Raw genomic sequence first — 20454 nt, 5'->3', positions numbered from 1 at the left:
CGCAAATTCCGCCCCCCAGACCCCAAAGACCCCCGGCTGCCTCCCCAGCCCCAAACAACCGCCCCGCCTTCCATCCCCGTTGTGCACCGACGCCGCCATCAGCTTCCGCCGCCGGTTGTTACCCTCACAGAGCCAACTTCCGCCTTTCGTCCCGCCTTTTCCGTCCGGGCTGAAGCCGTCAACCAATCAGAAGCACCCCTCGCCACACGCCGGAAGCGGAAGTCTCCCCCGCCGGCTCTGACTTCCGGAGGATGAACGGAGCGGCGGATCCCGATGGCGGCGGGGGGAGCGGCTGCCGGCGGCGATACCGGGCCTTGAAGCGGCGCCTGCGGCTGCTGCTCTACGTGAGGGGCGACGGGGTGTGGGGCAGGGCTGTGGGGCCGGGTTGTGGGGCAGGGCTGTGGGGCCGGGTTGTAGGGCCGGCTGTGGGGCCGGGTTATGGGGTTGGCTATGGGGCAGGGTTATGGGGCCGGGTTATGGGGGAGGGTTATGGGGCAGGGTTATGGGGCAGGGTTATGGGGGAGGGTTATGGGGCAGGGTTATGGGGCTGGCTATGGGGCAGGGTTATGGGGTTGGTTATAAGGTGGGTTATGGGGCGGGGTTATGGGGCAGGGCTGTGGGGCTGGGTTATGGGGCCGGATTATGGGGTTGGTTATGAGGTTAGCTGTGGGGCCGGGTTATGGGGCAGGGCTGTGGGGCCGGGTTATGGGGTTGGTTATGAAGTTGGTTGTGGGGCTGAGTTATGAGTCTGGCTATGGGGTTGGCTATGGGGCTGGTTATGGGGCAGGGTTATGGGGTTGGTTATAAGGTGGGTTATGGGGCAGGGTTATGGGGCCGGGTTATGGGGTTGGTTATGGGGCTGGCCGTGGGGCAGGGTTATGGGGCAGGGCTGTGGGGCCGGTTATGGGGCACAGTTATGGGGCAGGGTTATGGGGTTGGTTATGAGGTTGGTTGTGGGGCTGGGTTATGGGACTGGCTATGGGGCCAGGTTATGGGGCCGGGTTATGGAGTAGGGTTATGGGGCTGGCTATGGGGCTGGTTATGGGGCTGGGTCATGGGGTTGGTCATGGCGTTGGTTATGAGGTTGGTTATGGGGCAGGGTTATGGGGTTGGTTATGAGATTGGTTATGGGGTTGGTTATGGGGCCGGGTTATGGGGTGGGGTTATGGAGTTGCTTATAAGATGGATTATGGGGCGGGGTTGTGGGGCAGGGTTATGGGGTTGGTTATGGGGCTGGGTTATGGGGCAGGGCTATGGGGCTGGCTATGGGGCAGGGCTATGGGGCCGGGTTATGGGGCAGGGCTATGGGGCAGGGCTATGGGGCTGGCTATGGGGCAGGGTTATGGGGCCGGGTTATGGGGCTGGGCTATGGGGCTGGCTATGGGGCTGGCTATGGGGCTGGTTATGGGGCCGGGTTATGGGGCTGGCTATGGGGCCGGCTATGGGGCATGGTTATGGGGCCGGGTTATGGGGCCGGCTATGGGGCTGGTTATGGGGCCGGCTATGGGGCAGGGTTATGGGGCCGGCTATGGGGCAGGGCTGTGTGCTGAGGCCTTTCTGTGGGGCCGCCCCCCCATAGGAGCAGGAATGTTTCCAGGAGGAGCTGCGCCGCGCACAGCGCCGCCTGCTGCGCGTCTCACGGGACAAGAGGTGCTGCCCCACAGCTGCCCCACAGCTGCCCCATAGCTGCCCCATAGCCGCCCCATAGCCACCCTGCAGCTGCCCCATAGCTGCCCCACAGCTGCCCCACAGCTGCCTCATAGAAACCCCACAGATGCCCCATGGAGATCCTAAAGAGATCCCACAGCCGCCCCACAGCTGCCCCACAGCCGCCCCATAGCTGCCCCATAGCTGCCCCATAGCTGCCCCACAGCTGCCCCATAGAAACCCCATAGATGCCCCATGGAGATTCTAAAGAGATCGTACAGCTGCCCCACAGCCGCCCCCACAGTCGCCCCACAGTCGCCCCATAGCTGCCCCACAGCCGCCCCACAGAAACCCCACAGATGCCCCATGGAGATCCTAAAGAGATCCCATAGCCGCCTCACAGCCGCCCCATAGCTGCCCCGTAACACCCCATAGAAACCCCACAGGTACCTCCTGCAGATCCCACAGCCGCCCCCCAGATGCCCCACAGCTGCCCCATAACCGCCCCATGGAGATCCCACAGCTGCCCCACAGCTGCCCCACAGCACCCCATAGATGACCCACAGAGACCCCATAACCCCCCCATGGCCCCACATATTCCCCCCCCTGTGCCCCCTAGGACCCCCAAACCCCCCATAGTGCCCCATAGGACCCCGGTGTGCCCCCCAACCCCCCCTGTGCCCCCCTGTGCCCCCCCTCACCCCCCATAGGACCCCATGTGCCCCCCAGGACCCCCACAACCCCCCATAGTGCCCCATAGGACCCCCGTGTGCCCCCCAACCTCCCATCCGACCCCACAACCCCACACGTGCCCCCCATAGGACCCCCCAGGACCCCCAAACCCCCATAGGGCCCCCTAGGACCCCATGTGCCCCCCAGGACCCCCTGTGCCCCCAACCCCCCATAGGACCCCATCACCCCACATGTGCCCCCCATAGGACCCCCCAGGACCCCACAACCCCCCATAGGGCCCCATAGGACCCCCATGTGCCCCCCAACCCCCCCCTGTGCCCCCTGTGCCCCCCATAACCCCCCATAGGACCCCCATAGGGCCCCCATTTGCCCCCCAACCCCCCCTTGTGCCCCCCCCGATCCCCCATAGGACCCCATGTGCCCCCCAGGACCCCCAGGACCCCCCATAGGGCCCCATAGGACCCTCATGTGCCCCCCAACCCCCCATGTGCCCCCCAGGACCCCCATAGGACCCCATGTGCCCCCCAAACCCCCATAGGACCCCCATAGGGCCCCCATTTGCCCCCCAACCCCCCTCATAGGACCCCCCTGTGCCCCCCCCGATCCCCCATAGGACCCCATTTGCCCCCCAACCCCCCCTTGTGCCCCCCCAGGACCCTCCTGTGCCCCCCCTGTGCCCCCCCAGGACCCCCAGGACCCCCTTTGTGCCCCCCAACCCCCCCCGTGCCCCCTTTGTGCCCCCCAGCTTCCTGCTGGACCGGCTGCTGCAGTACGAGCAGGTGGACGACGATTCCTCAGGTAGGGGTAAAAGGTTTGGAGGTCGTATGGTAACGTATCGCGATATATCGTGATATGTCGTGGTATATCGCGACTAACCAGATTATCACGTAGTAATATATCATAACGTGTTATGGTATATCTTGATGTATTGTGGGATAGGTTTATAAATGACGACGTATCGCGACGTGTTGTGTTCTGTGGGCAGTAATTGCAATTGCGTATCGCGATATGTTACAACATAGGATGGCATGTTTTTTGGCAAATCGTAATATGATGCGGTATATATCGCGATGCGTTGCGGGATATGGCAACGTATCGTGATGTTATGCGATGTTTTGCAACATGTCGTGATATATCACAATGCGTTATGGCATATCATGTTGCGACGCGACATTTGGGACATGTCACAGCACATCAGGCTATGACGTTCCACACCGTGAGATCCCGACATATCGTGACATATTGTACTCTATCGTAACATATCACGTTATGTCGTGATGCATCATAGCATATCGCGACGTCATGTCTTATATCTTGATGTATCACGACATATCGCGCTGTCATATCGTGACTTACAGACTCCGACGCCACCGCCTCCTCCGACAGCGATGGGGAAACGCCCAAAGGGGCGGAGCCGCCTCCCCTTAAAAGGTAACGGGGTGGGCGTGGCCTCCACAAGCCCCGCCCTCTTTTTTGCCAACATGGCCGCCACACTCTGCCTTCTCCCCCCCCCCGTCCAATAGGAAGCGCAGCCCCACAGGGGGCGGAGCCTCACCGCCGCCCGCCCCCAGCCTGGCTCCACCCACTTCCTACCTGAGCGCCGTGAGTCACTGCCGCCAAGATGGCTGCCCGCGGGTGGGAGCCGCCATCTTGGGGGGGGGGGCGGAGGGGAGGCGGTGGGAGGAGGAAAGGATTTTGGGTGTGGGGGCGGCCATTTTCTAATGGGAGCCGCCATCTTGGGGATGTGGGTTCCTCCATCTTGTGGGGGGGGTGGGGGCCGCCATCTTGGAGGATGGCAGCCACCATCTTGGGGGAAGGGGGCCGCCATCTTGGGGAGTGGGCACCACCATCTCGGGGGGGGGTGGGGGCCGCCATCTTGGGGTGAGGGTTCCTCCATCTCATGGGAGGGGTGAAGGCCGCCATCTTGGAGGATGGCAGCCATCATCTTGGGGGCCACCATTTTGGGGAGTGGGCGCCACCATCTTGGGGTGCGGGTTCCTCCATCTTGGGGGAGGGGTGGGGGTGGGGGCCGCCATCTTGGATGATGGCAGCCGCCATCTTGGGGGAGTGGGCGCCGCCATCTTGGAAGGGCGCGTCGCCATTTTTGGGGGTGCGATCCGCCATCTTGTGATCAGACCCCACCCCCACGGCTCTTCCTGACCTCTGACCTTTGCCCTTTGCCCCCCCCCCAGCTGGCCTCCCCCCCCTACAGCCCCTTCCCAGCGGATTACCTGGCCCCCCCCGAGCGGCCCCGCGGCCCCACGCGCCGCAATAAGGGATCCCGGCGCCTGCAGGTACGCCATCACCCTGCCCCATAGATCCCAGTCCTGCCCCATAGATCCCGATCCTGCCCCATAGATCCCAGTCCTGCCGCATAGATCCCAGTCCTGCCCCATAGATCCTGATCCTGCCCCATAGATCCCAGTCCTGCCCCATAGATCCCGATCCTGCCCCATAGATCCTGATCCTGCTCCATAGATCCCAATCCTGCCCCGTAAATCTCAGTCGTGCCCCATAGATCCCAGTTGTGCCCCATAGATCCTAATCCTGCCCCATAGATCCCAGTCCTGCCCTGTAAATCTCAGTCCTGCCCCATAGATCCCGGTCCTGCCCCATAGATCCCCATCCTGCCCCATAGATCCCCATCCTGCCCCATGGATCCCAGTCCTGCCCCATAGATCCTAATTCTGCTCCATAGATTGAAATCCTGCCCCATAGCTTCTGATCCTGCCCCGCCCACTTTCTAAGCCCCGCCCCCTTCGCTAAGCCCCGCCCCCCTTCCCCCGCTTAACCCTTTCCTCCCCGCAGCTGCCGGCCGCCCCCCCGCCGTCGCTGCCGTTCCCCCCTCCGCGCGGAATGGGGGGGGGTCCCGTGGCCGCCCCCCCTCCCCCCCCCAAAGCCCCCGGCCCGGTGCCACAAACCGTCCCCCGGCGGCTGCTGAGCGACGGCGGCGACGGCAGCGGCGACGATGGGATGGACGGCGACGACGAGTTGGTCATCGACATCCCCGAGTGAGGGGGGGACCCAAATCCACCATAAATGGACCCAAATCCACCATAAATGGACCCAAATCCACCCAAAATGGACACAAATAGACCCAAAACAGAGAGAAATCGGCCCAGATTGACGCAATGTGGAGAGAAATCGGCCCAAATTGGACCCAAATGCACCATAAATGGACCCAAATCCGCCCCAAATGGACCCAAATCCACCCCAAATGGACCCAAATGCACCATAAATGGACCCAAATCCGCCCCAAATGGACCCAAATGCACCATAAATGGACCCAAATCCGCCCCAAATGGACCCAAATCCGCCCCAAATTGAGAGAAATCAGCCCAAGTTGACCCTAAATGGACCCAAATCTGCCCCAAAAAGAGAGAAATCGGCCCAAGTTGATCCTAAATGGACACAAATCGACCCAAAATGGACCCAAATCTGCCCCACGTGGACCCAAATCCACCCAAAACCGAGAGAAATCGGCCCAAGTTGACCCTAAATGGACCCAAATCCGCCCCAAATGGACCCAAATCCGCCCTAAATGGACCCAAATCCGCCCCAAATGGACCCAAATCCACCATAAATGGACCCAAATCCACCCAAAATGGACACAAATAGACCCAAAACTGAGAGAAATCGGCCCAAATTGACCCAATGTGGAGAGAAATCGGCCCAAATTGGACCCAAATCCACCCCAAATGGACCCAAATGCACCATAAATGGACCCAAATCCGCCCCAAATGGACCCAAATCCGCCCCAAATCGAGAGAAATCAGCCCAAGTTGATCCTAAATGGACCCAAATGGACCCAAATGCACCATAAATGGACCCAAATCCACCCCAAATGGACCCAAATCCGCCCCAAATGGACCCAAATCCGCCCCAAATCGAGAGAAATCGGCCCAAATGGACCCAAAATGGAGAGAAATCGGCCCGAGTTGATCCTAAATAGACCCAAATCCGCCCCAAATGGACCCAAATCCGCCCCAAATCGAGAGAAATCGGCCCAAGTTGACCCTAAATGGACCCAAATCCACCCCAAATGGACCCAAATCCACCCTAAATGGACCCAAATCCGCCCCACATGGACCCAAATAGACCCAAAACCGAGAGAAATCGGCCCGAGTTGACCCTAAATGGACCCAAATCCGCCCCAAATGGACCCAAATCCACCCAAAATGGACCCAAATCCGCCCCAAATCGAGAAAAATCGGCCCAAGTTGATCCTATATGGACCCAAATCCTCCCTAAATGGACTCAAGTCCACCCAAAATGGACCCAAATAGACCCAAAACTGAGAGAAATTGGCCCTAATTGACCCAATATGGAGAGAAATTGGCCCGAGTTGACCCTAAATGGACCCAAATCCACCCAAAATTCAGAGAAATCGGCCCGAGTTGATCCTAAATGGACCCAAATCCGCCCCAAATGGACCCAAATCAGCCCTAAATAAACACAAATAGACCCAAAACGGAGAGAAATCAGCCCAAATTGACCCAATATGGAGAGAAATTGACCCAAATTGGGCCCAAATCCACCCCAAATGGACCCAAATCCGCCCTAAATAAACACAAATAGACCCAAAACGGAGAAAAATTGGCCCTAATTGACCCAAATGGACCCAAATCCGCCCGAAATGGACCCAAATCCGCCCCAAATCGAGAGAAATTGGCCCAAATGGACCCAAAATGGAGAGAAATCAGCCCAAGTCGACCTAAATGGACCCAAATCCACCCTAAATAGACACAAATGGACCCAAAATGGAGAGAAATCGGCCCAAATTGACCCAAAATTGAGAGAAATTGACCCAGATTGGACACAAATCCACCCCAAAATGGAGAGAAATTGGCCCAAATTGATCCTAAATGGACCCAAATCCGCCCAAATCGGAGAGAAATCGGCCCGAGTTGATCCTAAATGGATCCAAATCCGCCCCAAATGGACCCAAATCCGCCATAAATAAACACAAATAGACCCAAAACAGACACAAATGGACCCAAAACGGAGAGAAATCGATCCAAGTTGATCCTATATGGACCCAAATCTGCCCCAAATGGACCCAAATCCGCCCCAAATCGAGAGAAATTGGCCCAAGTCGACCCTAAATGGACTCAAACCGACCCAAAATGGACCCAAATCCACCATAAATAAACACAAATAGACCCAAAATGGAGAAAAATCGGCCCTAATTGACCCAAATTGGACCCAAATCCGCCCCAAATGGACCCAAATCCACCATAAATGGACCCAAATCCACCCCAAATGGACCCAAATCTGCCCCAAATGGACCCAAATCCGCCCCAAATCGAGAGAAATTGGCTGAAGTTGACCCTAAACGGACCCAAATCCACGCAAAATTGACCCAAATCCACCCAAAAATGACCCAAATCCACCCAAAAATGACCCAAATCCATCCGAAATTCACCCAAATCCGCTCAAAATGGACCCAAACCAACTCGAAATTCACCCAAATCCACACGAATTCACCCAAATCCACCCAAAATGGACCCAAATAGACCCAAAACGGAGAGAAATTGGCCCAAATTGACCCAATATGGAGAGAAATTCGTCCAAATTGACCCTAAATGGACCCAAATCCACGCAAAATTGACCCAAATCCACCCAAAAATGACCCAAATCCATCCGAAATTCACCCAAATCCGCTCAAAATGGACCCAAACCAACTCGAAATTGACCCAAATTCTCACAAATTGTCCCAAATCCACCCAAAATGGACCCAAATCCACCCCAAATCGACCCAAATCCACCCAAAATTGACCCAAATCCACCCAAAATCGACCCAAAATTGGATGTGGGGGGGGGGGGAGGGAGGTGAAAAACCTGAAATCCGTGGAAATGTCCCCAAAAATGGCGTGGAAATGGGGCTGGGGGGGGGGGGGGAGGGGCTCGGTGGATTTGTGTCAGCCCAAAATGCCCCAAAATTCCCTAAAATGGACCCAAAATGAAGCCGGAGCGACTCAAAATGGGGACTGGGGGGGGGGGGGGGGGAAGTGACCCAAAATGGCTCGAAATTGACCCAAAATTGGGAGGGGGGGGGGGAATATTGACCCAAAATGGCTCGAAATTGACCCAAAATCGGGAGGGGGGGGGAAACTGACCCAAAATTGGGAGAAATTGACCCAAAATCGGGGGGGGGGGGGGGGAGGGGAGGAAACGGACCCAAAATGGCTCAAAATTGACCCAAAATTGGGGGGGAGGGGTGGAAACTTTGACCCAAAATGGCTCAAAATTGACCCAAAATCGGGAGGGGGGGGGGGAGGGAACTGAGCCAAAATTGGGAGAAATTGACCCAAAACTTGGGGGGGGGGGGGGGGGGGGGGGAAACTGACCCAAAATTGGGAGGGGGGGTGGAAACTTTGACCCAAAACGGCTCAAAATTGACCCAAAATCGGGGGGGGGGGGGGGAGGGAACTGACCCAAAATGGCTCAAAATTGACCCAAAATTTGGGGTGGGGGGGGGGATGGAATCATTGACCCCAAGTTGCCCCCAAACGGCCCCAAATCGCCGTGCCCCCCCCCTCCCCCCCCCCCCTCGGCGCTCCGTTGCGATTTTTGAGGTGAATTTCGTCGCTTTTGGGGTTTTTTGTTTTCTTTGCGTTTCCTTTCGTTTTGCTGCTGCTGCGCCACGTGGTGAGGGCACTTCCGGTCGCGGCGCAGGCGTTTGAGCGTCACTTCCGGCGCGCGGCGCAGACAATAGGCATCACTTCCGGTTTTTTTCCCCGCCCCCCGGGGGGCGCCGCAGCGCGGTTTTATTGGAGGGGGGCGGGGCTTAAAATGGGGGCGGGGCCTCGGAACATCTGTGGGCGGGGCCTGGGGGCGCTATGGGGCAGCCCCACGGATCTATGGGGCACTGAGCCAGATCTATGGGGCAGCCCCACACACCTATGGGGCACTGATCTGGATCTATGGGGCAGCCCCACACGTCTATGGGGCACCAACCCGGATCTATGGGGCAGCCCCACACATCTATGGGGTGCTGACCCGAATCTATGGGGCAGCCCCACACGTCTATGGGGCACCAACCCGGATCTATGGGGCAGCCCCACACATCTATGGGGCACCAACCCAGATCTATGGGGCAGCCCCACACATCTATGGGGTTCTGGTCTGGATCTATGGGGCGCTGAGCTGGATCTATGGGGCAGACCCACACATCTATGGGGCTCTGACCCGGGTCTATGGGGCAGCCCCACACATCTATGGGGCGCTGACCCGAATCTATGGGGCAGCCCCACACATCTATAGGGTGCTGAGCCGGATCTGTGGGGCAGCCCCACAGAATTAATGTTACGCATCTATGGGGCAGCCCCACACATCTATGGGGCGCTGAGCCGGATCTATGGGGCAGCCCCACACGTCTATGGGGCACTGAGCCAGATCTATGGGGCAGCCCCACAGAATCACTGTTACGCATCTATGGGGCAGCCCCAAACACCTACGGGGCTCCGACCCGGATATATGGGGCAGCCCCACACATCTATGGGGTTCTGGTCTGGATCTATGGGGCGCTGAGCCGGATCTGTGGGGCAGCCCCACAGAATTAGTGTTACGCATCTATGGGGCAGCCCCACACATCTATGGGGCGCTGGTCTGGTTCTACAGGGTGCTGATCCGGATCTATGGGGCAGCCCCACACATCTATGGGGCACTGAGCCAGATCTATGGGGCAGCCCCACACATCTATAGGGCACTGAGCCAGATCTATGGGGCAGCCCAACACATCTATGGGGCGCTGAGCCGGATCTGTGGGGCAGCCCCACAAAATTAGTGTTACGCATCTATGGGGCAGCCCCACACATCTAGGGGGCCCCAACCCAGATCTATGGGGCAGCCCCACACATCTATGGGGCACTGAGCCGGATCTATGGGGCAGCCCCACACACCTACAGAGCTCCGACCCGGATCTATGGGGCAGCCCCACACATCTATGGGGCACCGACCCGGATCTATGGGGCAGCCCCACACATCTATGGGGCCCCAACCCAGATCTATGGGGCAGCCCCACACATCTATGGGGTGCTGATCTGGATCTATGGGGCAGCCCCACACATCTATTGGGTGCTGATCTAGATCTATGGGGCAGCCCCACACGTCTATGGGGCACCGACCCGGATCTATGGGGCAGCCCCCCACATCTATGGGGCAGCCCCCCATCTGCACTGTGCCCCCCGCTCCGTGTGCCCCATAGGGGTGGGGAGGATCCATAGGGCGGCTGTGGGGCAGCGCTGCCCCAAACCTGTGGGGAGAAAAACGCCGTGCTGCCCCACAGACCCACGCATCTATGGGGCCCGCCACGAAACCACGCCCCCCTCCAAGCCACGCCCCCTTCCTTAAAGCCCCGCCCATCCCTGACCACGCCCCCTCTAAAAGCCCCGCCCACTCCCGCTCAGCCAATAGCGCCGCATCGTGGCCACGCCCTTTCTTTAGCCCCGCCCCAACTCATGCCACGCCCCCTTCCCACAGCCCCACCAATCAGGCCACGCCCCTTCCATAAAAGCCCCGCCCCCACGCGGTCCTTCCTTCCGTTCTTAGCTCCGCCCATTTGCACCTAAGCCGCGCCCCTTCCTTTAAAGCCCCGCCCAGTGTAACCCCGCCCCCTTTCCTTAGCCCCGCCCACCGCTACGCCACGCCCCTTGTGTTAAAGCCCCGCCCCCCCGCCGACGAAACCACGCCCCCTTTCTCAAAGCCCCACCCACCTCCATTCACCCCAACTCCGCCGCTCCCCCTCCCTCGCAGTGGGGGGGGCCGGAAGCTGCGGCGGCGGGACCGGAAGCGTCGTGAGTCGGACCGGAAGCGCCGTGAGCCGGACCGGAAGCGTCGTGGGTCGGACCGTGGGTCTGCAGGTGGCCTCGCAGTTGGGCGGCCGTGGCGCAATGGACGCCGCAGAGGCGGCAGCGCAGCGAACGGGCGCCGTGGGGCTGCGTGCTGCCGTGGTCCTTCGCCGCGTGGACGCGCAGGTAGGCCGCCGTCGTGAAGCCTGCGGGGGAGCGGGGGGGGAAGAGATGGGGGGAGGTGTGGAGGTGGGGGTCTGGACTCTATGGGGCTGGAGGTCTGAACTCTATGGTGCTGGAGGTCTGGACTCTATGGTACTGGAGATCTGGACTCCATGGGGCTGGAAGTCTGCATTCTATAGTGGTGAAGATTTGGACTCTATGGTGCTGGAGGTCTGGACTCTATGGTAATGCAGGGCTGGACTCTATGGTTGTGTGTGTCTGGGAGCTGTGAGGCTGGAGGTCTGGACTCTATGGTACTGGAGGGCTCGATTCTATGGTAGTGCAGGACTGGTGGTCTGGACTCTATGGTCCTGGAGGTCCGGACTCTATGGTGCTGGAGGTCTGCACTCTATGGTAATGTGTGGCTGGGAGCTTTGGGGCTGGAGGTCTGGACTCTATGGTAATGCAGGGCTGGGAGCTGTAAGACTGGAAATCTGGACTCTATGGTACTGGAGGTCTGGAGATCTAGACTCTATACTGATGGAGGTCTGGACTCTATGGTACTGGAGGTCTGGACTCTATGGTGGCGGAGATCTGGAGGTCTGGACTCTATGGTAGTGGGGCGCTGGGAGCTGTCAGGCTGGAAATCTGAACTCTATGGTAGTGCAGGACATTCCAGCCCCATAACCCCCATTGCAACCCCATAACCCTTCAGCCCCCCATCCCAGCCCCACATCTCTCCACCCCAGCCCCACATCCCCCCATCCCAGCCCCATAACCCCCCACCCCAGCCCCTTATCTCCCATCCCAGCCCCACAATCCCCATCCCAGCCCCACAACCCCCCACCCCAACCCCTCATCTCCCACCCCACAGCCCCCACAGCCCCCCACCTTTGTTGCAGAGGCCGCAGACGTGCGTGGGGCCGTGGCCGATCCCAGCCCCATAACCCCATAAACCCCATCACAGCCCCTTATCTCCCACCCCAGCTCCTCTTCCCCCATCCCAGCCCCACATCCCCCCTCTCCAGCCCCATATCTCCCACCCCAGCCCCACCACCCCCCACCCCAGCCCCTTATCTCCCACCCCAGCCCCTTATCTCCCATCCCAGCCCCATAACTTCACTCCCATCCCATCCCATCCCAGCCCCACATCCCCCCATTCCAGCCCCACCACTCCCCACCCCAGCCCCTCATCTCCCACCCCACAGCCCCCACAGCCCCCCACCTTTGTTGCAGAGGCCGCAGACGTGCGTGGGGCCGTGGCCGATCCCAGCCCCATAACCCCATAACCCCACATCCCCCATCCCAGCCCCATAACCTCATATCCCCCCGCCCCAACCCCTTATCTCCCATCCCAGCCCCTATTCCCCCATCCCAGCCCCACATCATCCCACCCCAACCTCACATCCCCCCATCCCAACCCCATAACCCCCCACCCCACCCCACCCCACCCCTTCCCATCCCATCCCATCCCATCCCATCTCATCTCATCCCATCCCAGCCCCACATCGCCCATCCCAGCTCCTCTTCCCCCACCCCAGCCCCACATGCCCCCATTCCAGCCCCATAACCCCCCACCCCAGCCCCTTATCTCCCACCCCAGCCCCATAACTTCACTCTCACCCCACCCCAACCCCACAACCCCCCACCCCACAGCCCCCACAGCCCCCCACCTTTGTTGCAGAGGCCGCAGACGTGCGTGGGGCCGTGGCCGTGCACCTTCATGTGGTCCCCGATGTAGGCGGCGCTGAGCAGCTTGCCGCAGACATGGCAGGGCACCTTGTCCTCGTGCCGCACCGCGTGGGCTCGCAGCCGGTCCTTGGTGGCAAACGCCGCCTCGCACGTCTGTGGGGCACGGCGGGGGGGTGGGGGGGGGTCAGGGGTTGGGGGCGGGTGGGGGGCTGGGGGTACCTATGGGGTGTCATGTGTGGGGCTGGGGGATGAGAGGTGGGGGTGGGGTGGGGCTGGGGGTATCTATGGGGCTGTTATGTGGGGCTGGGGGTATCTGTGGGGCTGATATGTGGGGCTGGGGGATGATAGGTGGGGCTGGGGGTATCTATGGGGTTGATATGTGGGGCTGGGGGATGATATGTGGGGCTGGGGGTACCTATGGGGTGTCATGTGTGGGGGTGGGGGATGAGAGGGGGGGTTGGGGGTATCTATGGGGCTGATATGTGGGGCTGGGGGCTGATATGTGGGGGTGGGGGATGAGAGGGGGGGTTGGGGGTATCTATGGGGCTGTTATGTGGGGCTGGGGGCTGATATGTGGGGCTGGGGGATGATAGGTGGGGGTGGGGTGGGGGTGGGGGTATCTATGGGGCTGTTATGTGGGGCTGGGGGCTGATATGTGGGGCTGGGGGATGATAGGTGGGGGTGGGGGTATCTATGGGGCTGATATGTGGGGCTGGGGGTATCTATGGGGCTGATAGGTGGGGCTGCGGGTATCTATGGGGCTGACATGTGGGGCTGGGGGTATCTATGGGGCTCATAGGTGGGGCTGGGGGTATCTATGGGGCTGATATGTGGGGCTGGGGGATGATATGTGGGGCTGGGGGTATCTATGGGGTGTCATGTGTGGGGCTGGGGGATGAGAGGTGGGGGTGGGGTGGGGTTGGGGGTATCTATGGGGCTGTTATGTGGGGCTGGGGGCTGATATGTGGGGCTGGGATGGGGCTGGGGGATGATAGGTGGGGCTGGGGGTATCTATGGGGTGTCATGTGTGGGGCTGGGGGATGAGAGGTGGGGCTGGGGTGGGGTTGGGGGTATCTATGGGGCTGATAGGTGGGGCTGGGGGATGCTTATGTGGGGCTGGGGGATGATATGTGGGGCTGGGGGTATCTATGGGGCTGATATGTGGGGCTGGGGGATGATATGTGGGGCTGGAGCCTGATATGTGGGGTTGGGGGTATCTATGGGGCAGCTATGGGGCAGCCATGGGGCATCTATGGGTTATCCATGGGGCAGCTATGGGGCAGCCGTGGGTTATCCATGGGGCAGCCATGGGGCAGCCATGGGGCAGCTATGGGTTATCCATGGGGCAGCTATGGGGCAGCTGTGGGGCAGCCATGGGGTCTCTATGGGGCAGCTGTGGGGCAGCTGTGGGGCAGTCTGTGTCACACTATAGGGCAGCTATGGGGCAGCTATGGGTTATCCATGGGGCAGCTGTGGTGCAGCCGTGGGGTCTCTATGGGGCAGCCATGGGGCAGCTATGGGGCAGCCGTGGGGCAGCCATGGGGTCTCTATGGGGCAGCCGTGGGGCAGCCATGGGGTCTCTATGGGTTATCCATGGGGCAGCTATGGGGCAGCCGTGGGGCAGTCTGTGTCACACTATAGGGCAGCCATGGGGCAGCTGTGGGGCAGCCATGGGGCAGCCGTGGGGCAGCCATGGGGTCTCTATGGGGCAGCCATGGGGCAGCTATGGGGCAGCTATGGGTTATCCATGGGGCAGCTATGGGGCAGCTGTGGGGCAGCCGTGGGGCAGCTGTGGGGCAGCCCTACCTGGCACTTGAAGGGCCGCTCGGTGGAATGCACCTGGCGCACGTGGCTGTTGAGGTGATCCGGGCTGAGGACACAGAAATTGGGTGAAAAAAGGCCAAAATCGGGCAAAGGGGGGCAGAAACGGGAAGAAAAGAAACGGGGAAAGGGAAAAAAAATGGGGGAAAATGGAAAGAAATCGGGCAAAAGAGAGAAAGGAGGATAGGGATCATAGAGACCGAGTGCTAGAGGGGCCAAAAGAGAGCAGGGATCATAGAGACTGAGTGTGAGAGGGGCAAAGGAGGACAGGGATCATAGAGACCGAGTGCCAGAAGGGCCAGAAGGAACAAAGGAGGACAGGGATCATAGAGACTGAGTGCCAGAGGGGCCAAAAGAGGGCGGGGATCATAGAGAGCGAGTACCAGAGCAGCCAAAAGAGGGCAGGAATCATAGAGACTGAGTGCCAGAAGGGCCAGAAGGAACAAAGGAGGACAGGGATCATAGAGACTGAGTGCCAGAAGAGCCAAAAGAGGGCAGGAATCATAGAGACCGAGTGTGAAAACGGCAGAGGAGGACAGGGATCATAGAGAGCGAGTGCCAAAAGGGCCAAAAGAGGGCAGGGATCATAGAGACTGAGTGCCAGAAGGGCCAAAACAGGGCAGGGATCATAGAGACTGAGTGCCAGAAGGGAAGAAGGAACAAAGGAGGACAGGGATCATAGAGACTGTGTGCCAGAAGGGCAAAAAGAGAGCAGGGATCATAGAGACTGAGTGTGAGAGACAAAGGAGTGCAGGGATCATAGAGACTGAGTGCCAGAAGGGCCAAAAGAGGGCAGGGATCAAAGAGACTGAGTGTGAGGAGGGCAAATAAAGGCAGGGATCATAGAGACTGAGTGTGAAAGGGACAAAGGAGGGCAGGAATCATAGAGACCGAGTGCCAGAGCGGCCAAAAGAGGGCAGGGATCATAGAGACTGAGTGTGAAAGGGACAAAGGAGGGCAGGGATCATAGAGACCGAGTGCCAGAGCGGCCAAAAGAGGGCAGGGATCATAGAGACTGTGTGTGAAAGGGACAAAGGAGGGCAGGGATCATAGAGACTGAGTGTGAAAGGGAGAAAGGAGGGCAGGGATCATAGAGACTGAGTGCCAGAGCGGCCAAAGGAAGGCAGGGATCATAGAGACTCAGTGTGAAAAGGGCAAACGAAGGCAGGGATTAAAGAGACTGAGTGTGAAAGAGACAAAGGAGGGCAGGGATTGTAGAGACTGAGTGTGAGAGAAGCAAAGGAGGGCAGGGATCATAGAGACTGTGTGTGAAAGGGACAAAGGAGGGCAGGGATCAAATAGACTGAGTGTGAAAGAGACAAAGGAGGGCAGGGATCATAGAGACTGAGTGCCAGAGCGGCCAAAAGAGGGCAGGGATCATAGAGACTGAGTGCCAGAAGGGCAAAAAGAGAGCAGGGATCATAGAGACTGAGTGTGAGAAGGGCAAATAAAGGCAGGGATCATAGAGACTGAGTGTGAAAGGGACAAAGGAGGGCAGGGATCATAGAGACTGAGTGCCAGAAGGAACAAAGGAGGACAGGGATCATAGAGACTGAGTGCCAGAAGGGCCAAAAGAGGACAAGGATCATAGAGACTGAGTGTGAAAGAGACAAAGGAGGGCAGGGATCATAGAGACCGAGCACCAGAAGGGCCAAAAGAGGGCAGGGATCAAAGAGACTGAGTGCAAGAGGGGCCAAAAGGGAGCAGGGATGAAAGAGACTGAGTGTGAAAGAGACAAAGGAGGGCAGAGATCATAGAGACCGAGTGCCAGAGCGGCCAAAAGAGGGCAGGGATCATAGAGACTGACCGCGAGAAGGCCTTGGGGCAGTGCGCGCAGGCGTAGGGGCGGTGCACGGCGCCCTGATGTCCGCGCAGGTGGTGCCCCATGCGGTCCTTCCGCTTGAATCGCTGCTGACACACCGGGCACTGGAACGGCCGCTCGTCCGAATGGGCCAAACGGTGCCTCCGCAGGTGATAAACGTCACGGAAAGCTTTCCCGCAAGCTTCGCAAGCGTGGCTCTTCCTTTTGCGGGCACTTCCGGCGCCGCTTCCGGTCGTGCCGTCCGACAGCGCCCCCATGAGGATGGGAGGACTGGAAGCGGCGCTGCCGTCCGGGAGCAACGAGACGGCGGCGGATGCGGCGGCGTTGGAGCCTTGCGACAGCGCCCCCATGAGGGCGGGAGGTCTGGCGCCGTGCGTGGCCTGGTGGCGCCGCAGGTTGTAACCGTTCTTGAATTCCTTGGCGCACTGAGCGCAGACGTACGGCCCTTTGCTTTTGGACTTCCGGGTCGGAGGGGTCGCTTCCGGCGCTTGAGAAAGGGGGACTTCCGGTGGAGGAACGGGTGCTTCCGGTAGGGGAGGAGCGGGTTTTAAAGCTCCCGGATCGACGGTGGAAGCGGCGGCGGTGGCGGGGGAGGGGTCGGGAAGCAGCGGGGGGAGCAGCTCCGATGGGGGGAGGGCGTCGGGGGGCGGGGCCACCGCGGGGGGCGGGGCCGGCTGGAGGGAAACGCTCATTGGTTGGCTGCAGCGCGTGTCCCGCCCGCTCGAGGAACGGACCAATCACAGGCCCAGGACCCACAACGCAACGCAATTAGGAACGCCGTAAGCCCCGCCCACTTCCGGCTAAGAGCGATCAAAGGTCACGCCCCCCCCCCCGGTGGGAGGCAACCAGTAAGCCCCGCCCACTCGTGGAGCAAACCAATCACAGGCCAGCACCAGCAGCCCAATACAATAAGAAAACCATAAGCCCCGCCCACTGGAGGAGCAAACCAATCACAGGCCAGCACCAGCAGCCCAATACAATAAGAAAACCATAAGCCCCACCCACTCGAGCAACAAACCAATCACAGGCCAGCACCTGCAGCCCAATGCAATAAGAAAACCATAAGCCCCGCCCACTCGTGGAGCAAACCAATCACAGGCCAGCACCTGCAGCCCAATGCAATAAGAAAACCATAAGCCCCGCCCACTCGAGGAACAAACCAATCACAGGCCAGCACCTGCAGCCCAATTCGATAGGAAAGCCGTAAGCCCCGCCCACTTCCGGCTCAGACCAATCGCCTGCCAAGGAAAAAAGCCACGCCCCCAGGTGAAAGCAACACCCCCTAAGCCCCGCCCACTGAGGGCACTGACCAATCTCTGACGCCGTTCACTAAAAAAACCACGCCCCCCAAACTGGCACTCACAAGCCCCGCCCATTCCAGGTCACCTGACCAATCGATGGACCCGCCCATCACAAAGACACGCCCCCCCGTCCAGATTTCTACACGAGCTCCGCCCAGAATCTGGCCCCGCCCACCACAAAGCCCACCCCTAAACGATGAGCACAGCCAGAAGTCCCGCCCACTCCGGGCTCTGACCAATCACAGATCTCAACAAAGCCCCGCCCACTCCAGGCATTGACTAATGTTTGGCCAGGCTCAGCGCTAAGCCCCGCCCCCAGCAACAAGCACCCTTATAAGCCCCGCCTGCTGTGGGCTCTGACCAATCACAGGCTACATCAAGCACAAAGCCACGCCCAGAACCTATAGACACTCCCACAAGCTCCGCCCACTCGGTGGCCACGCCCCCGCATGTAAAAAACCCTCAAGCCCCGCCCACTCCAAGTCTTGATCAATCACAGGCCACGCCCTCCAGAAAGCCACGCCCCCAAGGGCCAGACACACCCAGAAGACCAACCAATCAGGACCTTCCTTCAAGCCCCGCCCCTTTTAGCTACGCTTATAAGACCTCAGCTCCTTTGGCCAATCAGGCTTTTCCCCTTTAGCTCCGCCCCCTTCAGCATTGCCAATCAGGCCCCACACCCTGCCAAGCCCCGCCCTCTTTCATTCATCCCAACCAGCCCTGCCCGCACAAAACCCCACCCCGGCGTATCCTGGCCAATCAGGGCCCTCCCCCAAACCAAGCCCCGCCCCCATTCAACAAGCCCCGCCCCGTTACACCCAACCAATCAGACCCTGTGCTCAGTAAGACCCTCCCCTTCATCCCCGCCAATCAGACCGCACCCTGTTTAGCCCAGCCAATAAAGCCTCTCCCCGTGTAAGCCCCGCCCCTTTAGCCCCGCCGATTGGACCACGCCCCCGTTAACCCCGCCCCCAATCGGCCCCGCCAATGAGGCCACACCCCCAATAAGCCCCGCCCCTTTCCCCGCACCGGTCAGATCACACCCCCAACAAGCCCCGCCCCTTTCACCCAGCCAATCGGACCGCGCCTTTGTTAGCCCCGCCCCATTCGCTCCGCCCCATTAGGCCCCGCCCCTTTCACCCCGCCAATCAAACCACACCCGGATTAACCCCACCAATCACACCCCGCCCCCCTTTAAGCCCCGCCCCTTTCGCCCCGCCGATTGGACCACGCCCCCTTTCGCCCCGCCAATCGGGCCCCGCCCCCAAGTCAAAGCCCCGCCCCCGTCCTCAGACCCCGCCCCCTCGCTAAGCCCCGCCCCCCGGGGCGGTACCTGGAAGATGAAGCTGCTCCATCCTCCCGCGTCCATGGCGGCCGCCGGGCCGAGATGGGCGGGGCTCCGCGCCCCACGCCGCGCTCCGATTGTCTCAGGCCCCGCCCCCGCCGCGCTCCGATTGGCCGCGCCGCTCGCCCGTCACCTCCCCACCTCCCCCCCCCCACCGTTCCCTTCCTCCTCCCGCTCCGCTCCTCCGCCGCCGCCGCCGCCGCGCGCAAAATGGCGGCCGCGCCCCGCCCCCCCCCTCGGGCCGAACCATTGTACCCTATGAGAGAGGGGGAGGGGGAGGGTGGGCGCCGAGCGGGACCGCCCCCTCCCCCCCCTTCTTTCCCCGCTGTTACCGCGGATCGGCGCGCCGCTGGGCGGCGGGGAGCGACGGGGGACCGGCGGCGGGGAGCGGAACGGCGCCCAACGGGGAACGAACCGAGCGGAGCCGACCGCGCACCGAGCGCCCCTGGGGCGCAGTGACTGAGGGAGGGGGGCGGGGCCAGCGCGTCGCCATGGAGACGGCGGAACCCCGCGCGCTGATTGGCGGAGGGAGGGGAGAGGCGCGAAGGGCGCGAGGGGGCGGGGCTACGCGCGTCGCCGTGGAGACGGCGGAATCCCGCGCGCTGATTGGTGGAGAGGGGAGAGGCGCGAAGGGCGGGAAGCTGGGGGGGCGGGGCCACGCGCGTTGCTGTGGAAACGGCCGAGAGCCGCGCGCTGATTGGTCGGGAGGAGGGCGAGGCGCGAAGCGAGGCCACGCCCACCGCGTGAGGCGTGAGGCGCGGCCGCCATTTTGAGGGCGGACGGGGAGGGGAGCGGAGTGGAACGGCGCGCGGTCTGACGATGGTAAACCGCGCCGGCCAAACCGAACGGGACGGCTAAAGCTCCACGGGGGTGCGGAGGGAACGGCAGGAGCCCCGTAGCGTGGAATGGAGGTACGGTGGGGTCGGCAATGGGGGGTCCGGAGCACCAGAGCAGGCCCAGATCGCCTCAAAGGGCCCAAAGGCATCCCGGGCCACCCGGCGTCACCCCTAAAAACACTCAAATGGTGCCCAATGGGGCGTCTGTGTAGCTTTAAAGACAGTCCAGGAGCATTAAGAGGGCTTTAGTGTGATATAAAGCCATTCTTAGGCACTGAAGTTACCCAAAAGCGCCCCAAAAAGCCATTCTAAGGTGTCAAGGATTCACTGCACGCCATCTCAG

The 20454-nt window shown here is 60.6% G+C and overlaps 2 protein-coding genes across 3 annotated transcripts; one reads left to right on the top strand and one right to left on the bottom strand.

Moving 5' to 3' along the window:
- Nucleotides 1–3: 3 nt before the first annotated feature.
- Nucleotides 4–8296, top strand: INO80E (INO80 complex subunit E). Its single transcript, XM_090130341.1, has 7 exons — nucleotides 4–344; nucleotides 1580–1650; nucleotides 3086–3138; nucleotides 3699–3771; nucleotides 3864–3942; nucleotides 4533–4634; nucleotides 5149–8296. The coding sequence occupies exons 1-7, from the start codon at nucleotides 252–254 to the stop codon at nucleotides 5353–5355; spliced, it is 678 nt and encodes a 225-aa protein (XP_089986467.1). The 5' UTR covers nucleotides 4–251; the 3' UTR covers nucleotides 5356–8296.
- Nucleotides 8297–8884: 588 nt separating this feature from the next.
- Nucleotides 8885–19838, bottom strand: MAZ (MYC associated zinc finger protein). Of its 2 annotated transcripts, XM_090130287.1 has the most exons (6): nucleotides 19264–19838; nucleotides 16615–17303; nucleotides 14793–14856; nucleotides 12968–13139; nucleotides 11058–11338; nucleotides 8885–10597 (listed from the first exon to the last, which is right to left on the bottom strand). In XM_090130287.1, the coding sequence occupies exons 1-5, from the start codon at nucleotides 19297–19299 to the stop codon at nucleotides 11064–11066; spliced, it is 1236 nt and encodes a 411-aa protein (XP_089986413.1). In that variant the 5' UTR covers nucleotides 19300–19838; the 3' UTR covers nucleotides 8885–10597; nucleotides 11058–11063. The 2 variants fall into 2 exon arrangements, with proteins under 2 accessions (XP_089986413.1, XP_089986414.1); XM_090130288.1 differs by lacking the exons at nucleotides 8885–10597; nucleotides 11058–11338 and adding an exon at nucleotides 12847–12885 and having other exon boundaries at nucleotides 12937–13139.
- Nucleotides 19839–20454: the final 616 nt, after the last annotated feature.

Source organism: Phasianus colchicus, chromosome 40 (assembly GCF_987193195.1).
Source record: "Phasianus colchicus chromosome 40, bPhaCol1.hap1.1, whole genome shotgun sequence".
Taxonomy (NCBI): domain Eukaryota; kingdom Metazoa; phylum Chordata; class Aves; order Galliformes; family Phasianidae; genus Phasianus; species Phasianus colchicus.
The sequence above is the reverse complement of the archived record's forward strand: the minus strand, read 5'-3'. Positions and strand labels throughout refer to the sequence as shown.

Coding starts and splice junctions, on each gene's coding strand:
- INO80E (XM_090130341.1), top strand. CDS start 252: ATGAACGGAGCGGCGGATCCCGATGGCGGCGGGGGGAGCGGCTGCCGG. Junction 3,139..3,698: donor GGTGGACGACGATTCCTCAG/GTAGGGGTAAAA, acceptor CGTGACTTACAG/ACTCCGACGCCACCGCCTCC. Junction 3,943..4,532: donor CCACTTCCTACCTGAGCGCC/GTGAGTCACTGC, acceptor CCCCCCCCCCAG/CTGGCCTCCCCCCCCTACAG.
- MAZ (XM_090130287.1), bottom strand. CDS start 19,299: ATGGACGCGGGAGGATGGAGCAGCTTCATCTTCCAG. Junction 17,304..19,263: donor GGAGCAGCTTCATCTTCCAG/GTACCGCCCCGG, acceptor GTTTCCCTCCAG/CCGGCCCCGCCCCCCGCGGT. Junction 14,857..16,614: donor TGCCCCAAGGCCTTCTCGCG/GTCAGTCTCTAT, acceptor CTGTGTCCTCAG/CCCGGATCACCTCAACAGCC.